Here is a 27,186-nt window from a genome sequence, read left to right as displayed (position 1 = left end):
ACTTTTCTCAGGAAGTGATTTTATATCTTACTATAAAACAGTTATGCTCAGAAGGCCAGAGCACAGAGAGGAAGATGCAATCCAGGCTGGCATGGCACTGCAAGGCCTATATCTAGATATGTATGCGTGCCTCAAAAATTAACTGGAATCAAGCTGGTAGAGAAAGTGTTTCTACGTTACTTAGAATGCAAGGTTCACACACTAGACCTCCAAAACCTTACCTGCACCAATTTCTGTAAACCATGAAGAAGCAGAGTTCAAGTTGATTGTCTCAAACTGAACTACTTGATTTGGTTCTGTGCCCTTACTGATAGCCACACAAACCATGGGGTATTCCTGCTCTGGTATCACTAGCATTTCAAACACATTCAGAGGGGTTGGCAAAGGAAAATCAAAGTGCTGAAAAAAATTAAGATAAATCAAGTTTAGAGGTTACTTTTACCTAGCATGTAGGTAGGCAGCCTAAAAACGGACATGCACAGTTAATGAGAGATACTAATGAATATCAGAACATAAGAACGGCCATACTGGGTCAGACCAAAGGTCCATCTAGCCCAGTATCCTGTCTACCGATAGTGGCCAATGCCAGGTGATTCAGAGGGAATGAACAGAACAGGTAATCAACAAGTGATCCATCCCCTGTTGCCCATTCCTAGCTTCTGGCAAACAGAGGCTAGGGACACCATCCCTGCCCATCCTGGCTAATTGCCACTGATGGACCTATCCTCCATGAATTTATCTGGTTCTTTTTTGAACATTGTCATAGTCTTGGTCTTCACAATATCTTCTGGCTAAGAGTTTCACAGGTTGACTGTGCGCTGTGTGAAGAAATACTTCCTTTTGTTTTAAACCAGTGCCTATTAATTTCATTTGGTGACCCCCAATTCTTGTGTTAAAAGAAGGAGCAAATAACACTTCCTTATTCCCTTTCTCCACACCAGTCACGATTTTATAGACCTCTATCATATCCCCCCTTAGTTGTCTCTTTTCCAAGCTGAAAAGTACATAAAAGGTTGTTACAAGGAGGAGGGAGAAAATTTGTTCTTCTTAACCTCTGAGGATAGGACAAGAAGCAATGGGCTTAAATTGCAGAAAGGGTGGTTTAGATTGGACATTAGGAAAAACTTCCTAACTGTCAGAGTGATTAAGCACTGGAATAAATTGCCTAGGGAGGTTGTGGAATCTCCATCACTGGAGATTTTTAAGAGCAGGTTAGACAAACACCTGTCAGGGATGGTCTGGATAATACTTAATCCTGCCTTGAGTGCAGGGGACTGGACTAGATGACCTCTCGAGGGCCCTTCCAGTTCTGTGATTCTAAGTCTCAGTCCTTTTAGTGAGAGTTATTCTCCTCTCACTTGCCTATGTAATTCAAACTACTACTCACAATCAAGGAGAGTATAATTCATAATTCATGCTCTTAGTTTTTGGAGGTCTGCTACTGCTAGCACTGGGTTTGATCCAACATCTTGTGAATCAATGCAAAGAGTTTCATTGATTCCCTCGGGCACTGGATCAGCCCTAGAGCTAGTAAAAGCTTGCAGGGCCAGATTTTCAAGTGCTTAGCATCCACAAACAGGATTAGAAAGGGACGCACTTTCCATCATAAAAACGTGGAATGGTTCACACACTTTCAGAGAGCTTTGTTTATTTCTAATAATAGTTGAATGATTAACATTGTGCAACAGGAAAAGGACATATCTTGTAACTGGGTAAAGCTTACCTTTATTAACATGAATTTCTGCATTGGTTCATACCACTGAAGTAAAACAATTCCAGACTGCAATGCTCCACAAAGGTATTTATGTCCTGTGTATGGATTTCTTACTATTAAACAAAAAAACAAACAAAAAAAAAACAATCCACATATCAAATAGGGTTGGATTTAACAGGCAATCACGTTTCAAGTAAAACTGAAAATTACAGCTATTTTTACAGAGGATTCAAAATTTTAAAAACTAACCTTTTTGACCTTAGGTTTATTATTTGGTGCTGTATTAAAACGTTTGTTCCATTTATTATTGTGTTAACTTCCAAATGAACTAGAGACAAAATTATCTATTTTGCTACATATGAACATAACGTAACCTGTGGACTAAGTCATGGAATGTTACTGAAGCAAACAGCGCACCTGTGCTAGACAAAGATTTGTTTCTAGAGGAGCAAGAGAGAGTCAGGGGCCCGTTGAAATAGAAGGAAGATGGGAACAGCAAATTATAAAAGAGCCAACAATCTCAACCAAATCACCTCTTCCTCTTGTAAAATTTCTCAATGCCCCAGCATTATTCTTTCTTTGTGTTACTGCAGCACCTTAGAGGCCCCACCTAAGACCAGGGCCCATTGTGTTATGCACTGTACGTACACAATGAGAACCCTCACCACATTAGTCAGTGCTGTAATCCTGGCGCTGCTAGTCAATGTCATCCTCACAACAGCGTTCTCTGTTACGGATGCTTTTCCTGACGCTTAGCAACCCCCTTCATCATGCTGACATCAGCAACGGCCACAGCTCCTTTCTTTTCTTTGATCACACAGTCCCATTGTTCAGGAACCGGGGACTGATGACCTTAGCTAGTCTGTGCCTCAGATCCCCATCTGTACAATGGGAATAACAGCCCTTCCCCACCTCACAGGGTGCTGTGAGGATAAATACATTAGAGACAAAAATGTTATACAAGAGCTAGTGCAGTGGCTCTCAAACTTTTTTTTACTGGTGACCCCTTTTCACGTAGCAAGTCTCTGAGTCCGACCCCCTTATCAATTAAAAACACTTTTTTATATATTTAACACCATTATAAATGCTGGAGGCAAAGTGGGGTTTGAGGTGGAGGTTGACAGCTCGCCACCCCCCATGTAATAACCTCGTGCCTCCTGAAGGGTCCCGGCCCACAGTTTGAGAGCCCCTGAGCCAGTGTAACCCACACACCTCCTGGGTGTGGTGTTTTGTCCCATCTAGTGGCACCGAGGAGAGGGGGGGTGGGGGGGGGAGAGAGAGAGGGGGAGAGAGAGAGAGAGAGAGAGAGACACACACACACACACACACACACACAGACACAGAGAGAGCTAACAGCCAGTTGGCTTTTAGCTCATGCGGTAGAGGCTCATGCACTAAGCTCCAGAGGTCCCCAACTAGGTATTACAGCAGAACCCTGTTTATCTGATCTAATCGGGACCGGGGCCAGATCGGATAATCAAAAATCCAGATATTCCAGAGAATGAGAACATGCAATGCGGCATCGCCATCTAGCGTCCACAGGAGAGATTGCCCGCTTCTGGCCCTGGAGTCCAGGTCATTAGGGTAATGTGGAAAGCAGGATACTGGAGGGTCAGATAAATGGGGTTCCGCTATATTAATTTACCCCAAAATTAAAAAAAATATGTGTGTTTATGCAGCACACACAAGGGTTGTAAGCTCACATGTCAAATACAGCTCAAAGTGATTTTTAATCAGCTGAACTACACCTCCCCCCACCACATATACCTACAAATAATAACTGGTTCTTTACCATCATGTTTGCTAGTTTTCCATCTTCAACCCATGATGCCCTATGCCACAACTTTACCTTGAATGCGCCACCCTCCTAGGGTCAGAGGATATTTCATCTTTCATGACCAGTCTTTGGCCTCTTTAGTGAGGCTTAACAAGAAGTGTCAGTCAGTGATAGTGGTTACTGACAGGGACACTTGTCCACTTGGACTTGACTAAGACCGACCACCACATTTTTTAATATAGCCCTCTGCCCATCCCACAGGTAGTAGTGACCGTGGTACCACTGACCTGGGCCACACTGACTGGTGATTTGGGGTAAAATACTGGCCCCATTTAAGTCAACAGCAAAACTTCTCTTGATTGCACTGGGGACAGTAGCTCACATGTGGTAAGGTAAAGCTAGATTTGCAAGGTACATTTTAAGAGGTTCAGCGGGTGATGCATGTTTATGGGCACTGGACGAGAAAGCTGATGGTAGAAGAACAGTAGGCAGAAAACGAAGATCTTGGATGGATTTTGTTGTATCCTGGGTGGATCAAAGGACTATTCATCCACAAAGAGATTAGAAGAGGATCGTACCGAATGGACTACCAGGGTTGCAAACCTCCAGTCATGGGGAGGTCACATAAGAAGAAAGTAAAGCTCAGTAATTCATTACCAATCTCCTGAGCTATCCAGGACCCACATTTGTATTTTGTTTATGATGATTAAAAATAAATCTGAGTGCGAACCACTGTTCCAGTAATAAAAAACAAGAACAAAAATCAGTAGACTGAATGTTCACTCACCTATGCAGCATTTGTGGCATCCTTTTGTATCAGGAATCTTTGTTGTTAAGGCAAACTTCCTGGAATAACAGAGTAAGTTTAACAACACACATCAGTGACCGATATTGAAAGTCTTTTATGTTACTGATTCATACAGACATACATCAGAAGCAAAAAGGATAAAGTAGTTTAGAACTTGTGTTCAGTTTTCAGAATTGTCTAGAAAATAAAGATATTTTTGTACCTTGGTAATATTTTGTCAGGGAACCTATGAGTCTGCATATGAGCAGCAAATCCTGTTTTTTTGGCTTGTTCAAACAAAGCTATTAGGTTATGGGAGTAGAGCTGGAACGTTTTTCCTGTAAGACAGAAAACTGATTTGTATCGTACATACGCACATTAGATAGCGGTAATTTATGGTAAAAATACATAGTGGTAATTACCTTCTAAAAAGGCGATCCACAAACATGTCAAAAATAGAAGCCAAGCCAAAATGTAAAGAGAAACAAATCATGATTAAAATGACAGTGCATCAAGTGGGGACATAATTCCACTATTACAGTTAAGGTTTAATAAGATCATTTAAGAAAATGTGTAAAACAAATGCACACACTAAATTCTAGGTTGTTTTTTTGATACAACATCAAGGCACTGATGTGACTGTATCAGGCCAGAACACTTTCATTAAATTTATATAAATATATATTATTAATATTGACATATCAAATTGATATTTATCTATGTACAGATACCTGCAATCACTCAAACACAATGCATACAGCTAAACAATCTTGAAAAAACTTTTATGGCCTATATAACCACCCTCCCGTGCCTGGCAGTAGAAGCATTAATTCACACAGGGAACAAATATTTGATAATGGGCTCTTCAATCTAGCAGAGAAGGGTGTAACATGGACCAATGGCTGGAAGTTGAAGCTAGACAAATTTAGACCGGAAATAAGGCAAACATTTTTAACAGTGAGGGTAATTAACCACTGGAACAATTTACTAAGGGTCATGGTGGATTCTGTGTCACTGGCAATTTTAAAATCAAGATGGAATGTTTTCCAAAAAGATCTGCTCTAGGAATTCTTTTGGGGAAGAGCTATGAACTGTGTCACAAAGGAAGTCAGACTAGATGATCAGAGTGGTCCTCTCTGGCCCTTGGAACCTATGTGCCACCAGCCTTCTGAAAACCAATCCTGGACTATCATGATATGACTTGGATTACACACAGAATCCTATGTCTAAAAGCCTGATCCTGCAATCTGTCTGCACTCAAAATTAAGATCGGCCTTGGGCATCTGTTCTGGATGCAGATTTCTCTTGTCAGGACAGGAGGGAAAACCCCTTGTTTCAAATCATCTACAGTTAGGACAAATATAATAGATAAGAAGGACAAATTCATTATTATTCACATGCGCACGCACGTCATTCCTCCTTAACTAAGAACTCTTCTTGTCCTCAATCATACCTATTTTCTGAGTCAGTGGGATGTATGAGGAGGATGACTGGGAAGTTCAGAGCCATTAAAGATGGCACCAAACTGCAATGCACCAGGGGAATGATTAGACACTGCAGCTCAATTCTTAGAAGCCCTTTCCACCCCTCCCGAATAGAACTGAATGTTGGCTTGATAGTTATTTTAATAGCGGAACACTGTCCTGAACTTGGAACTGCAATCTCACAGGCCAAAAGCAGGAAAAATTCAATACCCTTCTCCCGCTCAAACTGGGCCCTTGGCATTACTCAGAACAAGAGTTGTATTGTGTGGTCTAATCATCAAACTCCTAACCTTTCAGGGAAAAAACAGTGGGAGGCCTCAGATGCATTTAACCTAGTGTTTACAAGTTTGATTTTATAAGCTTCCAGCCTTACAATCTATGAAAATGTCTTGTGTAAAGCATTTTCAAAGTAAAACTTCCTATATGGAAAAGGAAAACAGAAATACAGGAAACAGCACATTATTCTCTGATTCAATATAATGTTACTGATCTACATGGAGCACACAGGAAAATATCCTATAACAGGTGAATGCTTTGTGTATTTTCCCATTATGTACAGTGGCTTTTTTCTTAACATATACATACCTGACAACGACATTAAAGTATTATTGATAACATACAGCCAGGTACACTTTCGGGGAAATAACTAAAGGAAGAAGCAGAAGATATTTCCATGTAACAGAGAGAAACTGAATTAAAAAAGAAATATACATGGGTTAATACTGCTGGGTCCCCTGATCCATTTCCTCAGGCCCTGTTCATGCCCTGCTAATTGTCTCTTGATGAAGTCTTATGATGACGCTGACATTCTCTCGGTCAGGTTCATTCTTCTGTATCCCAGCTGTACCCCTTCTTCCCCTTTCTTTCTAAAACAGCTTCCCCCACCGTTGCACCACCAGCACCCAATGAGGCGCTTCCATCTTTAATTCTCCACCTTTAACGCGGCTGATTCAGAGATCCCACTTCCACTACCTGCCTCTATCCTTGTAGCTCACCTCCCCTTTCCATGTTTCTTTTCATTCTCAGTTCCTTCTCCAGTACCTACTCGGTCTTACCTTCCCCTATGCTTTCAAGCATGTTCTTGTATCCACTAACCCGAGAAAGCCTTCCCTCTGTTGTGACTGTATCAACTTCGAGTTCCTCATTCTTACCATCAGAGCCTACCTAACCTTCCTCTCCTATCCTTCTGCTTGCCCAGCGCCCCCAAATCATCTGGCCAGACTGCCACTTTGTCTTTCACCCACACTTCGCTTTGTGCCTTCGATCATGCTGCGCCCACGGAACAGCCTCTCTTTTCCGGTCTGCTGAATACCCTCTCTACCTTACCTCCTTCTGACCCACTCAGTGCTAGAATCCGTCCCGTGCTCTCCTCATCAAAGCCCCACAGTCTCCTTTTCCTCTATCAGCCTGTGTTGTGTTTTGTGTCTCTGGGGCAGAGATTGGGTCCTTGCTAGGTTTGGAAAGTGCTGTACAAACCTACAGCTCCATATGACAACAGCACTAGCACCATCTAGACCAACTCTACCCCAGACAGAGGGTTCTTACCTTTTCCTCCCTCTTCGGACAGTAACAGTAGCAAAAAGCATAAAAATACCTTACAGTAAGTCTGGCAAAAATTGTCTCCCTCTTAAGGCCTGGAGGCTATTCCCCACTAGATAACTTCAGATAGGCCTAATATGGGGCCTAAACCCAAACGTATAGCTCCGTGAGGCCCAAGCTGAGGGTACAGCAAATCAAAGAAATAAAAAGGACTATTAACATCTTCCTTCCTGGTTGTTTTTAAGTTAGAGGTGACGAGTGAGCTAGGGACGTTTGCGTGAGCAATGGGGTGCTTAGCGACAGTAAGCAGTGGGCCAAAGCCAAAGCACAAAAGGAGATGGGGTTTGGAAGGAGAGAGGCAGGCAAGCAGGGGGGAAGCAACAAGGGGAGCTAAAGGAGCAAGGGGACTAGAGGAGGAGCAGCTGGCCAGCCCATAAATATTTACCAGCTGCAGTTGTGCCAGCTGGACTAACCAGCAGCGGGGCTGCAACTGCCTATGGGTCATGCACAGCGGAGGAGAGGTGTGCCATCTAGTGGAATCAAGATAGAGAAGGAAGAGGCAGGCTGGGTAGCAAAGGAGAGGAGGCAGGCCAGAGCAGGGGGATGCAGAGCCAGTTCTGAGAGAAGAGGGCTTAATACAGGTGGAGGGCTCCATGCTATCCTTTGATCTGAGCAGCTCATCAGCACTGTCAAAAAGATTGCCCTGAAAGTCAGGGATTTCTAACGTTAGGACCAATGGGATTTGACTTGATGTGGCCCTGCTTACACAACAAAGCAGAACATCCCTATCAACCCCCGCTAAAAATCACAGTGTTGGTGTTTCGTAGTATCTGTCAATTATATTCTGTACAAGACATTGATAATTACCTGTTCCATTGTTGCTTCGTGAAGTTCATTCAGATTCAACGTATAAATACCATCTTCAGTTCCAAAGATAATATACTGATCTAAAAAAGGAGAGAAATTGGCTTAATCTGAAAGTACAATACTGGTTTTGTAGCAGGACTTAAAATACAAAGGGGAAAGCGAGCCTACCTTTAGTATCAGGATGTATCCACGACGTTGCACAGTTAATCTTCAAAGGGCAACCATCAAAAACTTTTGAAAAACATGCTCCCATCTAAAAGAAACCCAAATTGAAACCGGAAACAAGTTTGCAATGTAAAGAGTTTATTTTTTAGTCACCTATTTAATTACACGCCAGACACATGAACAAATTAGCCTTCCTTTCTTCAATCACACAAACCTATTTTAATATCACTTGACGCAAGAAAACCTTCATCTTCCCCAAGAACACTACAACACATCCTATGAAACTTCTCTGTTTGGCCGAATTTCTACAGAACACCATAGATACAAATCCGGAATAACATGAAAGCTTTTTAGTGGCTGTTACGCTGACAGCAACACTGAATTCTTTTGGTAATAAACTAATTACTAAGAGTATAAAGGCAAAGTAAGCAGATGGATAAATAAAATTGTGCTCCCAGTTATTCTTATTTTAAATGAGATTTCTTACCAGCACCTTTGGCGTCGGCGGTAGACCATTGATCGCTGGCTTCTGTGGCGAAAGAGAAATTGTAAAATGATTCACACTAGTTTAAAATTCTACACCAGACAGTCATGTGCGTGTAATCTATACAAATGAAGTCACGTCACTGACCAATATTTAACAGCTACAGTACCAAATACTTACTGGAAAGTCTCTTTTGTCTTTTTTACGTGGCAGCTGGGGGACCTGGTCAGAACCTTCGGCATTCTCCTCAGTGAGTTTCAGCATACTATCCCCATTTCCTAAAACAAATCCCACATGCATATCTGAGATCCAAATTAAGTACAAATAATTTTGCTGCCTACATGCCCCTTGTTCTCTTCTCTGCAACATATATAATTAATCCTAAAGAAGAGGGAGGCACAGTTCTGAAGTAATCGTACATTAATCTCAGCCAGCTGAACCTTTTCAGAGGGAGTTGCGGAAAAGGGGCCAGTCCAGCTGCCCAGTGGCTAGGGCTCTTCACTATCGAGAGAAGCCCGTGTTTGTTGTCATTGCAACCCGCTCAGACCGGCGGATGGGAGCACAGTGGGCCAACACAGGAATGGTACTGATTGGTTGCAAACGAGATTCCATTCAGCATCTCTGTGCCAGCAGGAAGTTCCCTGACCTAGGCCTTTAGGGTATGAACCTCCAGGGCACAGAGAAAGCCCAGCACATGTGAGCAGGAAAGTCACACTTCAGGAACTACTTCTATTACAATAATGTTTTGCTTAAAGTCAAGTTGGCTCCAAAACATATTTCTTTTTATGGGAAACAAGTCACTTTCTGAAAATGTAATTTAGAGAGACGAGGTGGATGAGGTAATATCTTTTATTGGACCAACTTCTCTTGGCAGAAGGTACAAGCTTTCAAGCTACAGGCACCTGAAGAGTAACTCTGTGCAGCTCAAAAGCTTGTATCTTTCATCAACAGACGTTGGTCCAGGAAAAGATATTACCTCACCCACCTTGTCTCTCTCATGTCCCGGGACTGACCTGGTTACAACAATACCGCAAACGATATAAATTAGGATATTTACCCAAGTCACTGTATCTAGCTGTAAGCAGTCCAGGGCTGCTGAGACTGCTAGTCATACCAACGGGGGACGGCTCAGCTTGTGGCCCACATGTTGGAATGCTCTGTCTCCTATGAGCTGGCGGCGCTCTACACTGTGAATCTGGAAAGTGTTTTATTGTCTGAGACTTCTCATCATCCGCAAGGCTTTCCTCAGGGTAATTGTTTATCCTTGGCTGTAATAAATAAAATAGGTGGGGTTTAGAAAATAAGGTTCATAGATTCAGACTTTAAAGCCAGAAGGGACCATTGTGATCATCATGTCTGATCTCCTGCACAATGCAGGCCACAGACCTTCACCCACCCACTCCTGTAATAGACTCCTAACTTCTGGCTGAGTTACTGAAGTCCTCAAATTATGGTTTAAAGACGTATGATGATTTTTCGGAGGCATAAAATTATTACATGCTAGCTTTTATGTAGAAAATGTATCACCATTCTAACAAAGAACGTTGACAGCAGGATAATCTATTATCAGAATTATTCTTTTCTTGATAGATTTTGAAAAATAATGACATAGTGGCAGAAAGAATAATGGTCAACAGGACGTACCACACATATACCACGTCCCTTCAAAAGGGAAACTACCTAAAAGCCACTTTTACAAACATATATAGGGCCCAGTGACACCCAGTATAAGGAGTCTCCTTCCTTGGAGGTTTTTAAGGCCCGGCTTGACAAAGCCCTGGCTGGGATGATTTAGTTGGGAATTGGTCCTGCTTTGAGCAGGGGGTTGGACTAGATGACCTCTTGAGGTCCCTTCCAACTCTGATATTCTATGATTCTATGATAATCAGAAAGTTCAACAGGACTGTACAGGGTGTAGGTCAGTGCAAAATATGGCCCATCACATGAAGTCCAAGAGCTATGTTTCCCTCCAACTGTTAGTAAATTAGCTTCTAAACTGATGAGCAACTAGAAAGCACCAGGCTGAAGTATTTCATAGAATGTCATTTATCAGTAAACCCTTCTTTAAAACATGGCAGAAACTTACCTTAGGAGGTAGTGGTGGTGGCCCTGCTCGCTTTAGGGTTGACCTAAAATAAAAAGGTGCAGTAGCATCTCGGTTATTTATTCAAGCACAAAACACACAGATAGGTTTGGCTGAAAATATGAAGTCTGTGGAAATAAGGTGAGCTGTGTGCATAGAATAGATTGTCTTTTCATAGCTTAACACAAAAACGGGTTAAAGCAGATGGACAATACAAAGAGGATCAGAAAAGCAGGTTAATATTTGTTAGTGGTTTCTTTTTTACTTAAATTGACATTACATTATGAAAGAACATAAAGACAACTGTGCAGTGAAGACTACTTGAAATTAGCAGGATTAAACAGATGTTAAGGTAGCTATTCCTTTGGGGTGATTACCCCCACTCCCTTAATTCTAACTCTCTTGGTTATGCAAGAAAATCCCTCCTGACAATGAAAATGTTACATTGCTGGATCAGCCAGTAGGTTAGGACACAGAGCAGAGTTCTCCCAAGTTCCTTAAAGTGACAAAAGAAACTGTCAGTTGTCTTCTAATAATCATCCTAACACCTACTGAATGTTTGGTTCAAATCACAAAAAACCCATAGCTATCTGACATGGCTTGCAGATTTTGCTCAAGAATGATTAAGTACTGGAATAGCAGGGGTGTCGTAGGGCGGGGGGAGGGGCATTGGAAGAGCTCTTAGGGACCCTTGTACATCAGCTGACTGTAGTAGGCCCAGCTCATCATAGTAATATTATCCTCTCATTCTCAACACACAAAATCCCCTTTAAAAAAAAAATCAGAAGCTTTCTTGCACACCCCATAATATTGTATTGAGGGCAGGGGAGAGAAGAGAGGATGGTACTTCTATCTATACAGGGCTTTCACATGTTCTCTTGATGCTTGTATACACAGTGAAGGGTGCATTACATTTATGAGTACCACTAGCCCCTCACCGTCATGTGGGATAAATACAACATTTTCAGAAACGGGATTTTGCCAGAACCTTAACCGCTTAAAGAAAGAGCTATAGAGAATACAACTGAAAATGAAGGCGGTTCACTCACTCTTCAACATCGTCACTGCCATCGCCAAATTTTGTGCACGGTCCCCTAGGTAAAATGTTCATAAAAATAAGAGGCCCACTCTTAAGTTGTATGAAGATCAATGCAGTCAAAATTTGATTACTGATGTACTTCACTTTGACCTTATAGTATCTATCAGCCCATCACAAACACAAAAGTACCTTGCTCTTATTCATTAGGTTAAACTCTTTTTTTTTTTTTTTTTTTTTTCATTTTGCACTTTCTTTCCCCCCTAAACTAAGGAATAGTTATTTATGTTCTCTTATGCTTGGGTATCAGAAACTAGTCTCACACCTCTATCTACTAAGTATATTAAGGCACTGTTGCAAGGTCTAATTATGTGCACTAACAAACAACGGGAAATGGAGAAAGTTAGTGAAAAATGCAGGGATATAGTGAAGATTTTCACAGACTGTTTTCTTGTTACACTGTTAAATAGTTTTCTCTGTCTGCAGGGTCAACAGAAAAGTGCAGAAAAGTCAGATTTTTAACCAACTTTTAGATTTCTGAAAATCACCAACTTTCTAGCTAATTTTACAGAGTAAAATTTATTTCAGTTTATTTCACAGATATGGTTCTAAATAACACTACATTGTAAACATTCAGTTGCTCAAAATCCATCAACACTAATGCTGCTCATGCACTCAGAGAGAGAACTATTTTGGTGATGGCCTGTTATGATTAGCTAATCTCAATTATGTCAGTGAGCTCAGGGAAGGACAGGCCTTTTTTCTGGAGGTGGAGGTGAGAGTCACAACTTGCCTGTCGCAATTTTATTTTTTTAATAATCAGATGCAGTTTTCTGCAAGGTTGGGGGAACAGGCTGGTAATCAAAATCCATTGGAAAGATACAGTTAGCACAGGGAAATGCTATAGGTTTGTTTGTTTGTTTTTGATAAAATATGGTGGCATCGAAAATTCCGAACAATGGTGGACAGACTCCAATACCACAGTATCCATCTTTCTATGTGCCTAGCTCTCTCACGTCCCCACTAATGAGTATGTTCTGGAAGGTTCCATGAAATGCCATGTCAACCGGAAAAGAAGATTACAGGATCCATTTACATAACTATTGAACAAAAGCATATTAATCAAAACATAGCACACTGTATACTAATCAATTTCCCTTTGAGCTGCTTCTTCTGAGTGGTCCCAGAACAGCTGCTAATGAAACTAGGACTACTGCCCCAGACACTACTGGGGGGGAGGAGGAGAGGAATCAATTATCCCCAAGTCATTACCAGATGTGTGCACTAAAAAGTTACTCATGCGTAATGCAGAAAACAGTGCACAAAATAGTCATTTTTAAAAAGTTAAATTATAGATTGAGAAAGTATCAAACCAGTTCAATCTTCCCTAAGCACAAATGGCATTTGTCTTGTTTACATAAAACTAACCCGAGTCAGCGTATAAATCAGTGTTATCTCTGGCATGGGCCAAACCACAGAAAAGCAGTCCACCCCCTCTCTCAAGCCAGCCTTTTTTTTACCATTATGGCACTATCCAGAATTCCCTGGCTCAGAAGGGCTAAGCATTTCCTGTTTACCCTTCTGAGAAGGAACTGAATTCCAAGAGAATGCCAGAGAAACTCACTGTCCTGGGACTTTACGACTGCCCCCCTTCCAGTCAGAAGCATCACTTCATAAACATGTATACCCTTGTTACAGCTGTTCATAGCTGCTTTTGATGCAGTTTTATATATACAGCCTACATTATACAAAAAGCCACAGCATTACGGAATCAAATTCATATCCACGGGTAGTTTTGAAGAGGACACAGAACTCCCAGCTTTCTGGAGTGTGGTCCCACCCTCCCAATCTTGGAGATTCCAGCTGCCCACAGAACAGCTTCGTCAGTAACGTGTAAGGCTTTTCAGCTCTAGCTAGCCAGTGTCACGTAAGCAAAACAAGAAAAGGGGGAGGAAAAGGAGTTGTTCCTGTTTCTGGGGAGAAGAGGACAGACCAGGCTACAAAACGGCTTGAATTTTCACTATTGAAGGAGCGAAGATGAGAAGAAAACAGAAAATAAATGGAAGGATAAACTGTCACACATTTAAAACAATGGATTTATGATACTTTGCACGACATGACCGGTTGGATTGCGGAGCTGCAATGTTGAAAATGAGCTATATGCTAAAGGTTATCTGCAAAAGCTAAAAACAAAAGCATATTGTGCACTGACTGCCTCCAAATAAAGAAGGGAGCAAGGGATTTTTCAGCCTAGCAGTAATTTAAACTTGCAGAAGAGATCATTTCTAAAATACTCTCTTTCCTGTTTAGCTGGATCATTCAGCTGGTAATACCAAGCCTGCTTACTTTTTGTTGTAACTTCAAAGATCAGCTTTAAAGCAGTTTAGCAGTGTGCAGTAAAAGGAAGCCCTGTGCAGCTACGTGGTCAAATTCAGCCCTAGCTTCAACAGAGTTGTGCTCACTAAATTTCAGGGATACAGTAAGTTGGGATTTAAAATGTTGGGGAGGTAAAAGCTAAATTGTTAACTGACTGTACTGTAGAATACACTGCACCTATAATGGACACATACCACAAACACTTAAGTAAAAATATTTGCAATTTTAAAAAGCCAAATTTTTGAAAGTCAGTTCCTCCTTTACTTACTTGCAAAGACTGCTCATCAGCCTTCTGCATGCGCCTTGCACATGGTGACATCACAACCACTCACCAGTGCAGGGAGTGCTGCAAGGCCCATGCAGAATCCTGAACAGAACCCTTTGACAGGCAAGTAAAACAAAACCTGATTTTAGTTACCGTATTTTGTTTTAATACATACTCTACATATACGACACGTTCCCATAACCAAGCACCCAAAAAATCGCTGCTCCTCTTTCACAGGGATCAAAACTGCACAGAAGTGATTATCCTTGCCCGGATGAACTGACCAACCAACTGGATCACAAGAACTGCACTGCAATACTGTATATAACGTGACGTCCAAATCATTTTTACCTCTATTCTGGCCTGTCTTACTTGATCAAAGGACATAAAAATTAGAATTAATCAGTTCATGGTTTTGAGGTTTTTTTAAGCACAATTCTGTTTTTCTTTTCACTCAATCAAAACTCTGAAAATGCTATTAAATTATGTACATACTTGCTGCTGCTTCCGCCATCAACAAAAGGATTCCAGTGTGAAGCAAAGTCTGTGCCTGATGCCACAATCTGAAGATGCAGAAATTTCAGTTCAACCATTTTTATTGAATTGAAAGAAAATCTTCTCTAAACATATTTCCATAACATCATGGGGGACTGGGGAGGAAGAGAACTGCAGAAAATAATCACCCATAAACAGTGGAACTTCAGTTCCAAAGTCCAAATGTTTTTTACAGTCTGATTATTGGGGGGGGGGGGGGGATTCCAACCTTCCTTTAATTTGGGCTTGAAAACAACACCTGGAAATGGCGAAGAGCCCAGGTTCAACAGACGACAAATGACTGGTACAAACTGGATAAGGAGAAAGCTTTTCTCCGTGGGTACTGATATAACAGATCACTGCTACTCTTGGGGACCATGTTTCCAGAACGAAATCCCATTGTGACTCACGGAACTACAGCTCTCTGAGGGCCGTTACCCCCCACCCTGGCCAGCAGGCATTGCACTGCACTCTTGCTGAACTCCCAGTCCCATCATTGCCTTTTCACCAGTGACTGGTGAAGGAGCTCCTGGTGAATGCTGTTAGTGCGGCACTCGTTAAAGTGACTTTAGACTTGTTAAAAAATGAAAATTTTCCTCGGGAATCAAATCAACCCGCCTCCTGCTGCCGGTCATTAAAAAATTATTGTGAGCTGTTGCTGCTTTATGTAATCGGCTTGGGTCAGTTGCTTCCCCACTAACTTCCCCTTCACGGACGCGGTTAACATCATGAGTGTAGAGGTTTTTTTGTTCAGTGATTAAGCCCCAAAGAGACAAAGCTGGGAAATGATGCAAATTTTTGCCATGAAAAAGGCCCATCTGGCCAACAGGAATATGGCTTTAAACATCCGGATCCTGATTTTCATAATGCTGAGCACCTGTGTCTCCAACTGAAGTCAGTGGGAGCTTTTGGGACTCAGCACTTATGAAAAACGAGGCCCATTGCCTCCACAGCCGTACTCTACTCCAGACAAGTATCAGGGGGGAGCTGTGTTAGTCTGTATCTACAAAAACAACAAGGAGTCTGGTGGCACCTTAAAGACTAACAGATTTATTTGGGCATAAGCTTTCGTGAGTAAAATCCTCACTTCTTCGGATGCATAGACAAACGTGTGTTGGCTGGAGTAAACAGATAACTGCTGAGGGTTAAAACAACAGCAAGAGGCACACAATGGAGCAACATGGCTGGGCTCTGAGTAACAAAGAGCAGAAAAAATAATATTGGCTGGTAGAGAGATCTAAGGGAATCAAATTCAGAATCTCTTTTCACATTCCTACATTAATTGGTGCATTTCAAGTTGCACATGAGGAAGACCCTCCTCATGAACCATAGAAAGCAATTCATTTTCTTCAGAATGTGGCGACTGTCTGAAAACTGATAGCTGTCTTCTTGTGACTCTCTTTATACTCTGAATACATATTACTTAACAGAGTTAAAGCATAAAACAATGAGGACATTGTGATTATAATAAATGATGGAAAACCAAGTCCTACCATTTCATCCCGAGCTTCTGTTTCTTTCCGTAAGGGAGGCTCAAATTGCAGCTTGTCAACTGCAAAACATCACATTTTCAACTTTAAAACATGTAACATTCTACTGACACCCTCTTTTAAAGCAAGCAGCATGCTGTAGCATACAAAAACCCAAAGTGCACGCTGCAGTGTGACAACGCTTCATTTTAACTTGCCTATAAAATTCTAAACTCTTTGAATCACGCACATTTGTTTTTATAGAAGTCTTCAATGTCTAAATATTTGTACTGGCAATGTATTTGTTATGAAACAACCCGCAGAAAATGAAACTGAGAAAATAGCAGTAAGAATCCCCATTTCAAGTAGTCTAAATGCTAATTATTTAGTTTGCGTGGGCACTTCTCCAAACACAGAGAAAGCCAGTTCCTACTTCAAAGGGCTCCAAAATTTCAGCACTTTTTCCCCCGCTCCAGCTGAAAGTGACCGAATAGCGTGTCAACACTGCCTGAGCTTAACATACACCATAGTCAGTACAGTACATGTGACCATAATATTTATGGTCACATATCTAATAATAATTTAGTTTCCATGGGCACTTTATGGTCACATAGCTAATAATATCTACTAATTATTTAGTTTGCAAGGGCACTTTTTCAAACACAGAGCAAGCCAGTTCCTGCTTCAACAGGCACCAAATTTCAGTATTTTCCCTCCACCCATTTGAAAGTGACCCAATAGCGTATGAATGCTGCATGGAGCGTAAGGACTTGCACTCCTTTTGAGTTTAACATACACCATATAGTCCGTACAACAGATGTGACCATAACAAGTGGAGCACCCTCGAGTGGTTAGGATGAGATTTAGCTGACCATCAATGTGAAAACCAGCATGAAATCAGAGTGGAATCAAATTGCCATCTATTTTTTTTTTTATTTTATTTTTATATATGGAGATATCCTATCTCCTAGAACTGGAAGGGACCCCCTGCCTTCACTAGCAGGACCAAGTACTAATTTTGCCCCAGATCCCTAAGCAGCCCCCTCAAGGATTGAACTCACAACCCTGGGTTTAGCAGGCCAATGCTCAAACCACTGAGCTTTCCCTCCCCCCTACTTTTCTATATTCTCCCTCGCCAGTGAGGACCAAGACATCTATGTGTAAGAACATGTTCTTCCCACTATAATAATCAACTTGATCTTCCTGTTTAATGCTTCTATTAAATTATTATTTTTTATGATGCCAGTAGGTATTCAAAGTTTGGCACCACGCCATGGCAGAGAGAGGCTGAGTACAGAAGAAACAATACCCTGGTTTTATAGAAATGTTTGCATCCTGCAATGACATGAAATGAACTAACAGAAAAGTATGCAAGTTTCAATTTTGGTTTTGGAAAAATACTGTAGGGGAGGGATAGCTCAGTGGTTTAGCATTGGCATGATAAACCCAGGGTTGTGAGTTCAATCCTTGAGAGGGCCACTTAGGGATCTGGGGCAAAATCAGTACTTGGTCCTGCTAGTGAAGGCAGGGGGCTGAACTCGATGACCTTTCGGGGTCCCTTCCAGTTCTATGAGATAGGTATATCTCCACATATTATTTATTATTATTACTGAGGAGATTTTTTTGTTTGTGTTTTTTTTCTTTAAGTGTGCCAATGGTAAAAGTCAAGTATCAGAGGGGTAGCCGTGTTAGTCTGGATCTGCAAAAAGCGACAGAATCCTGTGGCACCTTATAGACTAACAGACTTATTGGAGCATAAGCTTTCGTGGGTGACAATAGTAAAAGTGTCTCTCTAAGGTTTGCTATAAAAGAGTGACACAGACACCCTCCATCAGGAAAAATAAACCAGCACCACAAAATGGGAAAAAGCACATTAGGGACTTACAATTTATCTCTGATGCTGTTCTTTCCGCTCTAGCATTCCTGTTTGTAGAGCGAATGGTGTGGCGAATAACAGAGTGAGGCTGTTAGAAACAGAAACATTACAATTCAGTTATAGTGCCTTCACCTTAGATCTCATACCATAATTAAAGGGAAAGAAGAGCTATTATAATGGGGGACACACTCTGTTTCCTACCCATGATACTTTTATTGCCTGCACACAAGCCCCTTGTACTTGACAGCAAGCTTAACCTCAACTCTGTGGCAAGGCCTCCTGGTTTCTACAGCACTGCTGTGCAGCAGAGTAGAATAATTTTTCAACCCCTCTCTGAAGTGAGAATCTACCTTTACAGAGTGAAAACAGGAGAAGATTTTTACACATCAGCTTTTCAAAACAGGAAAAATACAAATATGTTCTCACCTCAAAATCATCGTCATCAGTTTCACCGTAATGTGTATGGTTTTCAGGATTATTTACTTTGTCCAACAGCTCAACTGCTAGAGATCTCGAGAGACCGGGTTGTCCTACAAAACTATGCTAAAAATCACAAAAAAATAATATGTTACAGTAGGTTTAATAGGAGGCAGATATTTAACCCTGTATGTCTGGGCTTCAAAAGATTAGCCTTCTTGTTTTGCAAAACTTTATAACTGACACTCCAGAAAATCTTTTTAACGTCGCCTGAGCAAGTACGCCTCTAAAGCATGCATCAGTTTTAGCCTGATAGCATTATGCATCACTTGCAATTAGAAATTAAGATCCTAGGTGTGCAAACATTGATGCATTTGCTTAACTTTATGCATGTAAGTAGTTCCATAGAGTTCAATGGGACTCTTTAGGTGAGTAGAATTAAGCATTCGAGTAAGTGTTTTCTGAATCAAGGCCTAATTTTGCCCCTATGGGGTGATTAATAACCTATCTATACAATTAATTCTATCAAACTGGGGCATACTGTTACAAAATGCCAGTCTTTGGACAATTAAAACTGGACTTATCTTGCAGTGTAGACAGGTATCTTTATAAAATCTTGCACCAAATAAAACTTTTGTATATTCCATGAGATTCCAATTTCACTTTTGCTGCGTTTGCACCATTAAGCACACTTGTACAATAAGAGTATGAAACATAGCCCTTTTGGTGCACTAATGACTTCTTTCTCTGTGAAACAACAGATTTAGTGGTGACATTACAAGTTCTGACTTTTCTTTTTAGACACTTACAGTAAGGAGTCTTTCTGCAGTTGGTCTCTTCTTTGGATTTTTTGTAAGTGCTATTTTGACAAAATTATGGAATGTTGATGACCTTTACATAAAAAGACAAAGAAAAAATTGAATACTTAAAATCAAGTTACGTTTTTCTGAAAAGGAAAAAATAATGGTCACTTTCAATGTAACTGCTATATAAATGGCAAAACATCTGCTGAATTAGAATCCTGCTCAGATATCCCAAGGCATTTCAGATTTATACCATTCTGCTGCTGAGTTAACTAGCGGGAGATTACTACTACTGTCCCTTTGGAAAAAGCAGTCAAAAGATCAGATTCCATTTGAAGTCTTATGGCACTATATAACAGAAATAAAAATAATATAGTGAATTAGGTATACAGCAAACCCACAAAATCCAGGCCAGTCTGACACTCCACATTATCTCATGTCACCAGGAGGAAAATAAAATGCACAATGGTGTTCGATCAGGAGAAAGCATCAACCTCCCCTTTCAAATGCATGGCTGAGATTTTCAAAGCAGTTCAGATGATTTAACTACACCTCTTTCTTTTAAATTAATGCAAGATGTGAGGCTAAATCCCTTTGAAAGTCTCATCCTACAGTTTTTACTTGTCTTTCTTGCATATGTTTATTTTAACATATCTTTCAAGGGCTATATCACCTGAATTTGATGACTTTCAGGGCAAGTTGCAAAACTTATCCCTCAGGCATTTGGTAATAAGAAGGAATTGGAGCGGTGGAGGGCGGGGGGGGGGGCTGATGATCTGCTTCTTGGAGGTGGGTTGTACTGAACTGTACTATTGCACATCGAGTTTTATTTGTGATGTGCTTTTAAGTTATGGCAAGAATGCCTAGAGTATATGGCTAGGTACTCTTAGCATGTGCACAAATCTCATAGGGGGTGGGGGGAGAGAGAGAAAGAGGTGCAAAGTGCAAAGTTTAGTGCAGAATGCAATTCACAGAAGGATGTTTTTCCAAGTGATAAACAATTTTAAGTATCTGCCCGCAGCCATACTGGCAGAATCCCCCTCTCAAAGACTTAAGGAAAAAAGGACAGTTACTTGGTCACCAGCAGCATTCTAAGTACATAAATGGGATTAACTGCTTCACTACAGCGAGTCTTGATCACATGCAGAGTGTCTGTCTAATTGCTAAATGTGTGTTCTGGAAGGAGATTTTTTTTCTCTCCTGATAGCAGCCCAGAGGGAGTTTTCCTTTTCCTCTGGACCAGCAGAGGAGGAGCAACAAACATTATGTGGGCCTGTCCCACACAATCAGTTTCCTGCCATTGCAGAAGTGTGTGCACCACTGGACCTTGGTCCTTTCTGTTGCATTTGTTTCTAGGTCCCCATAACATCAACTCATTTACCAAAAAAAAATAAAAAATAATAATCCATCTTGCTTGCTGGTCCATACTGCAGATGTCTCAGCCTAACACACTTCATCCTCAGGGAAATCATCTTTCAGGTCACTGGAATGAAAACTAATGCAGCACACTTTTATCAATGGTTTTCTTCTTCCACAGAGCAATATGAAATTACTGTCCCATTTTTAGAGATAGATTGTTTTAAAGCATGATTTACCAGGGATGAATTATGTTCCAAGAAAAACTTCTGAGTTTGAGCAAACAAAGATAATTTTTTGGTCACTGCAGAAGTCATAGCAATTTAAAAATTCATGACCTATACTAAATTTAGCCCTGATCCCGCACTGAGAGCTTCACAGTTCAGATTTAATGAGGCGCTGCATGAACAGGGAGTCCATTCACATGGTCCTCATTCCAGGATCAGAATCTTTTGCTGTAATTAAGTATTTTGTTTAGCAGTAAGAACTGAATTTGAAGGGACAACACATGTATAAAAGTACCAAATGTGCATATGTGTTTGCAGGTTGAGGGTATATGCTTATGAACTGTTGACATAAATAATCATTCACGTGATCTTTAAAATATGCATTGAACGAAGGGAGAAAAATTTTACTTGACTTACCATTTTGCTTTTTCCTTGAGCTTTGGAGGTTGAAAGTTACTTTTAGACATTAAAAACAAAGCCCTAAGATAAAGCAAACATAATAATATTATACAATATGAAAATAATTCATTTTATTCTAATATCTTGAGATTGAATAAAATACTGTACAGAGTAGTTCTATTACCCTACAAGAGACAATATGAGCTGATGAAAATCCAAATGAGTTCTGTAGTATGCAACATAAAAGATCTTGTAAGAGACAAAATAAAGCTGTTGATTTTTTTAATTATGGACAGTGTTTTTGAAATAAAATCTGTTTATTTTCATGGACAACCCTGCTAACTAGAGGGCTACCATAGACTGCGGGAACTAAAACACTTACAAAATGTTGTGTCCTTAAGAATCTGACTCTACATCTTTAAATCAAGACTGGATGACTTTTACAAAAGGTGTGGTGCACTAAAACAGAAATTATGGGCTTAATGTGGAAATCCCTGGGAGAGGTTATGAGGTTATAAAGCCTGGGTTATGCAGGACAGACTAGACGATTGTAATGGTCCCTCATGGGCTATGATTTAAGAAAATGCTTGAAATGAGCGAGTTTCGTGATCAGCAGACCTCATTGGATGAAGGTCAAACATAGGTGGCTGAAGTTCTCCAAGTTCGATTGCTGTTATGCCAACTGCCCAGATATCACAGAGTTGGTTGTAACCGCCATTCTTTTCCACTGCTGCAACTTCTGGGGCCATCCTTTAAATGTAAAATCATCATTTGATTACACATTATACACCATCACTTCCATAGCATCTCCTTCGACCTGAGGATCTCAAATCTCTTTACATGATTACTGTGGAATTCATTCCAAGGCAAAGGGCCTACACAAAGAGTGTAAATGGGCCTGATGTGATCCTCTGCGCTGGGACGAATTCCTTCCATTAAAAGAACAAAGACACAAGGGGTAAGTGTCTTGGCCAAAGTCATGAATTCTGTAGCAGAGCCAGGAATAGAACCCAAGTCTTGTGATACCCAGTCTAATCCTCTAACCGCAACACAATCTTTCTTCCCTCAGTCTGTTTTCTCTAACATGAATACATTATGCAATTTTTTGCCATTTCTAATACAATATGCAATTTAAAAAAATCTATAATTTAAGTGTTTTGTCTATATTCAGTCCTCATTATGGCTATTACGCTAATGAGGGATCTCTGTATTAAGGCAGTGCCTCAATTCACTGCAGTTAAATTTGCATTTTTATACAACCCAAAAATTACGAAGTTGAAAATGTCTGGCATTTCAAAGCCTTAAATAGCAAAGACAGTTTTGAAACAAAAATAGCTGAAATGTGCTTCTTTTCACTATAATGTCCCCTGCATGGGGGAAACCCAGATGCCCACATTTAGGTTTTGTCAGCAGAATTTTACTTAAATTAATGCTTATATCCAAGTATTGTAACACATGCCTATATATACACATGTGTCACTAATTATGATCTTAGATAGCACTTTCAAATGCTTTGTCTTTGCTCTTAAAAAGTTTTTTTGTTCACCTTTAAGATATAAATATTATGTTTTTATATTGGTGAGAGGGAGAGGAATTACAGCACCGGACCAAACTCCTACCATATATACGAATAACATTCAGCACTGTATTAGATTGGCAAAGGTGTCAGCCATGCTATTAGCATCACATGGTTGATGTTACAGTGATATTATAAAGCAACAAAATGACAATGTCATATCTTGCCCAAGCACATCACTAAAATCAGAAAGTTTAAATAACTATACTATGTCTGTAGTTAAAACATATCTGTATTTTAGAAGCTTTAGTTTAATTTGTAAATACTGACTTCACTTTGCATGTAGTCATTCTATGAATCAAAGCAATTTATTACCAGTAAGGGGTACCAATAAAAGATTTTCTCTTCGCAATGGTGGCTGTTATTTTTGCTGCTACACCAAAGTCAGCTGTAAAACAAAATTATATCATCATTACATTTCCTAGAGATTGAATGTTCAATGAAAAACCAACACCACTCTAGGAAGTTATTATAAATCAACAAAACACACACATTCCTAGGTAATAAAATTAAGATAATTGTTTACAATGTTAATCTCTCAGGTAAAGAAGAGCAGAAAATTCTAGCCGGAATTTTTTTTTTTTTAATGTCTGGAAATTGAAAGTTAGGTTTCTTCAAACTGTCTTAAAATGGACCCTGTTTCGCCGCTTACCTCCACCGGTCTTATCACACCATAACTGAATCGTATCAAGACATAATATTATGTATTCTAATTAATATATACTGAGGGGAAGATAGAATGGCATTGTAGTTATGAGAGTGCTGCGTCAATGAGGAAATAACAGGGGAGATGTTTTGTTCGTATTGTTAGGACAAGAAGGACTCTCTGATGATAGCAGAGCTACACTGAACGCATGGTATTGCAGATAATCATCCTATGTACCCAGAGCCAGTTTTGTTTTACTGTATTTACACTATAGTACCTAAAGAATTGTAGTCCACATTGAAGGCAAAGGATGTCTGGCCAGTTGATAGAAAATGGGTATCCATGTATGATCAGAGTTAAAGTTGTTAATGGAAACTCAACTATGAGGTTTCTAGGCTTTCAATTAAAAAATATATATATATATCGTGTCCTCCTAATACATTGCTTCTGCACATCCACAATGGAGAAGTGCAGTTAGCCATGTGGCCACATACATTTCTATATGCTTGCTTTACATATCCTGTTTAGTTAAATACAAGATAGGAGAAAGGAGTATTCATATCTCATACTCTGCTGATAGTTCTCGCCAGAGTGAACTGTTGTGTAGCTACAATGTAAGTGCAAAAGGTGTCTCACTGAAACAAAGCATCTGAATTGGTACCTTAACTTGCCACCTTTTGATTGGTTCAATTAAAAAACCCTCATTCAGTTTCTATTTACTAGTAAATTCAACTGAACTTACCTAATTTTATATCTCCATGGTCTGTTAGCAGAATATTTGCACCCTAAAACAAAACATGCAAAAATTAATATGCTAAAATAATATTTGGAACATTTTTCTGCATTACAAAGTATTAAATTAGTCCCTGAAGTTTTAAGTGACCTTACCTTAATATCTCTGTGCATTTTGCCCTTCATGTGCAAATAAGCAAGACCCTACAAGTTAAAAATAAATCTGTAACTCAAGTTTGCCATGTTAACATACTACAAAACATAACATTTCAAATTGGATTTTTAACAGTTCAAACTCAATTTGTAGTTTTAATTAAAAACTGAAAAAATGAACATTGAGATTTTGAGAAAATGCATCCATCACTTCTGCTCCTCACCACTCCTGATTCCAACACCAACACATGTGCAGACTTTTTTCAACAAGTTATATATGTAGCATTTTTGTTATATTTTTAGCTTCAAAATGCACCTCAAGAGGCATAAGATTTATGATTGAAGCCAATAAAGTTTATTTACTTCTCAAGCCTAGAAAGCTTTCAGCCAAAGTTTGCAAGCCTGGGTGCCTAAATCCACATTTAGCTCATAAATAAAAGTGGACTTGTTTTCAGAGGTGCTTAATGCTGGAATCTATCACTGAAAGTCAAAACACGTTCTGCAACACCAATTCTTACTGCTAGCAAAATATTAGCTAAGAGGTTAGAACAGAATTGCCATATCGGATCAGTTCGTTGGCCCATTTAGTCTACAATCTGCCTCTGGCAGTGACCAGTTCACCAATGTTTCATAGGAAGGTGAAAGTGTCTTCTATGGTTCCCTTACACAATTATATATGGATGTATACAGCATGAATGGTAGAGTTCCTTCCTGACACAAAAAATGTCATGATCAGCTTACGCAATGAAGCATGACGTTTCACTATCTATAGACTCATAGACTTTAAGGTCAGAAGGGACCCTTATGATCTTCTAGTCTGACCTCCCGCACAACACGGGCCACAGAATCTCACCCACCCACTCCTGTAACAAACCCCTGACCTATGTCTGAGCCACTGAAGTCCTCAACTTGTGGTTTAAAGACTTCAAGGTGCAGCGAACCCTCCAGCAAGTGACCCACGCTACAGAGGAAGGCGAAAACCCCCCAAGGTCTCTGCCAATCTGCCCTGGAGGAAAATTCCTTCCCGACCCCAAATATGGCAATCAGCTAAACCTTGAGCATGTGGGCAAGACTTAACAGCCAATCTATGTTGTGTTGGCTTACATTTCTATAATTAATTATAATAAAATGAACCAGAATTTTAGCAGTCCAGCCATAGAATTTTTCCCTCTACAAAACATTTGAATTCACTGCCATAGATTGATAATACATCGCAAAATATTTCCTTTTATTGCTCAACTACTCACCCTCTCTTACTAGGAATTAGCTGTCTTCTGCAATGAGATTCAGAAATTTATCCTAAACAATGGCTGCATTGAACCACCACGTCAGTTGGACAGTGTATGAGAATAGCCAGGTCAATCTAAAGCCTCAAATCTCCAAAGACTTACACATGATGAAAATAATTGCATTGAAATCAATGGGACTACTCCTGGGGTTAAAGTTAAACATGACCAGGACTGGGGCTTAAAATTCTGATCCTGCTATACAGGCAGATTCTTATAGCTGTATAAATCCCTTTGTAGGATCAGGGAACTGATATGAAATGCTGCATTAAAATTATTTAATAAAGTATTTGTTGCACTACATTATTGTAATATCCTACTAATTTATAGTAATACTGGAAATATGAAAAACGAATTTGTTAACCCTAGCAAACTGGTCTCATTGAAGCTATATTCCCAGGTTTACAAATTTAAGTGACAGCACAGCACCTCCTTCTGAAATAGTTTATCTTCCACATCTTCCTCGTGTGTATCAAAAAGAAGCTTTGTTCTGTATCTACAGACGTACAGTACCTGTAAAGTTTCTCTGCATACATATGCAATCTGTAGCTCTGACAGTGGTCCTGTTACTGAAAACAGAAAGATAGAAACAAGTCTATGCACACTATACATACACCATTGTAAAACAGTCAACAGAATAGGGCAGTATCCAACCTGCAAAGCTCAAGGGACACTTTCAACTTAAAATATAGTTTATTTTTAAACAAAAACCAAGTTGAAAGCCATTTTAGGTGTTACTCTGACAGTGTCTTTCTGTAGTTTTCCAGCCATGTTTTTCGCTATTAAAACAAAAGAGGGCTACTACCAAACTTCTCCAATAAGAACAATGGAGGGAAACTGATAATAGTGAAACTGGGTGTACCCAAACCATCATCAAATGCACAAAGTAAAAGAAGCTGAAAAAGAGAAGGAACATCTCCCATATCTCTCAGATATAGTAGTCCTCTGTAATATTTGCAAAAAGAGGTAAACATTTGCCAGAGAACAGAGAATTAAAACATTTTTCAGACAAATGTGATTTTTAAGTTGATGACAACAGGGTAATAATATTGTTTGCACTCTTCATGGAGGTAAAAAGCAGCAGAGATAATTTCTGTTTGCCTTTTAAAATTAGAAATTTAGATCTTTTTACCCT

At 39.9% G+C, this 27,186-nt stretch overlaps 1 protein-coding gene across 1 annotated transcript in view; it reads right to left on the bottom strand.

The window, feature by feature from the left end:
• MAP4K5 (mitogen-activated protein kinase kinase kinase kinase 5) overlaps window positions 1-27,186 on the bottom strand; it is an 84,279-nt gene that overhangs the window by 12,738 nt on the left and 44,355 nt on the right. Inside the window, exons 6-28 of the mRNA XM_008168603.4 lie at window positions 26,565-26,620; window positions 24,769-24,816; window positions 24,623-24,665; window positions 23,550-23,622; window positions 22,277-22,408; window positions 21,677-21,739; window positions 19,683-19,764; window positions 18,883-18,999; window positions 18,466-18,544; window positions 16,605-16,663; window positions 15,073-15,140; window positions 10,904-10,946; window positions 9,875-10,085; window positions 8,998-9,095; window positions 8,821-8,862; window positions 8,337-8,421; window positions 8,169-8,248; window positions 6,348-6,408; window positions 4,701-4,703; window positions 4,502-4,616; window positions 4,279-4,337; window positions 1,724-1,827; window positions 222-399 (exon numbers count right to left, since the gene is read on the bottom strand). Coding sequence (XP_008166825.1) covers window positions 222-399; window positions 1,724-1,827; window positions 4,279-4,337; window positions 4,502-4,616; window positions 4,701-4,703; window positions 6,348-6,408; window positions 8,169-8,248; window positions 8,337-8,421; window positions 8,821-8,862; window positions 8,998-9,095; window positions 9,875-10,085; window positions 10,904-10,946; window positions 15,073-15,140; window positions 16,605-16,663; window positions 18,466-18,544; window positions 18,883-18,999; window positions 19,683-19,764; window positions 21,677-21,739; window positions 22,277-22,408; window positions 23,550-23,622; window positions 24,623-24,665; window positions 24,769-24,816; window positions 26,565-26,620 — 1,899 coding nt within the window. The remainder of the gene's footprint in view (window positions 1-221; window positions 400-1,723; window positions 1,828-4,278; window positions 4,338-4,501; window positions 4,617-4,700; window positions 4,704-6,347; window positions 6,409-8,168; window positions 8,249-8,336; window positions 8,422-8,820; window positions 8,863-8,997; window positions 9,096-9,874; window positions 10,086-10,903; window positions 10,947-15,072; window positions 15,141-16,604; window positions 16,664-18,465; window positions 18,545-18,882; window positions 19,000-19,682; window positions 19,765-21,676; window positions 21,740-22,276; window positions 22,409-23,549; window positions 23,623-24,622; window positions 24,666-24,768; window positions 24,817-26,564; window positions 26,621-27,186) is intronic.

This window comes from Chrysemys picta, chromosome 4, assembly GCF_011386835.1.
Source record: "Chrysemys picta bellii isolate R12L10 chromosome 4, ASM1138683v2, whole genome shotgun sequence".
Classification (NCBI taxonomy): Eukaryota; Metazoa; Chordata; order Testudines; family Emydidae; genus Chrysemys; species Chrysemys picta.
The sequence above is the reverse complement of the archived record's forward strand: the minus strand, read 5'-3'. Positions and strand labels throughout refer to the sequence as shown.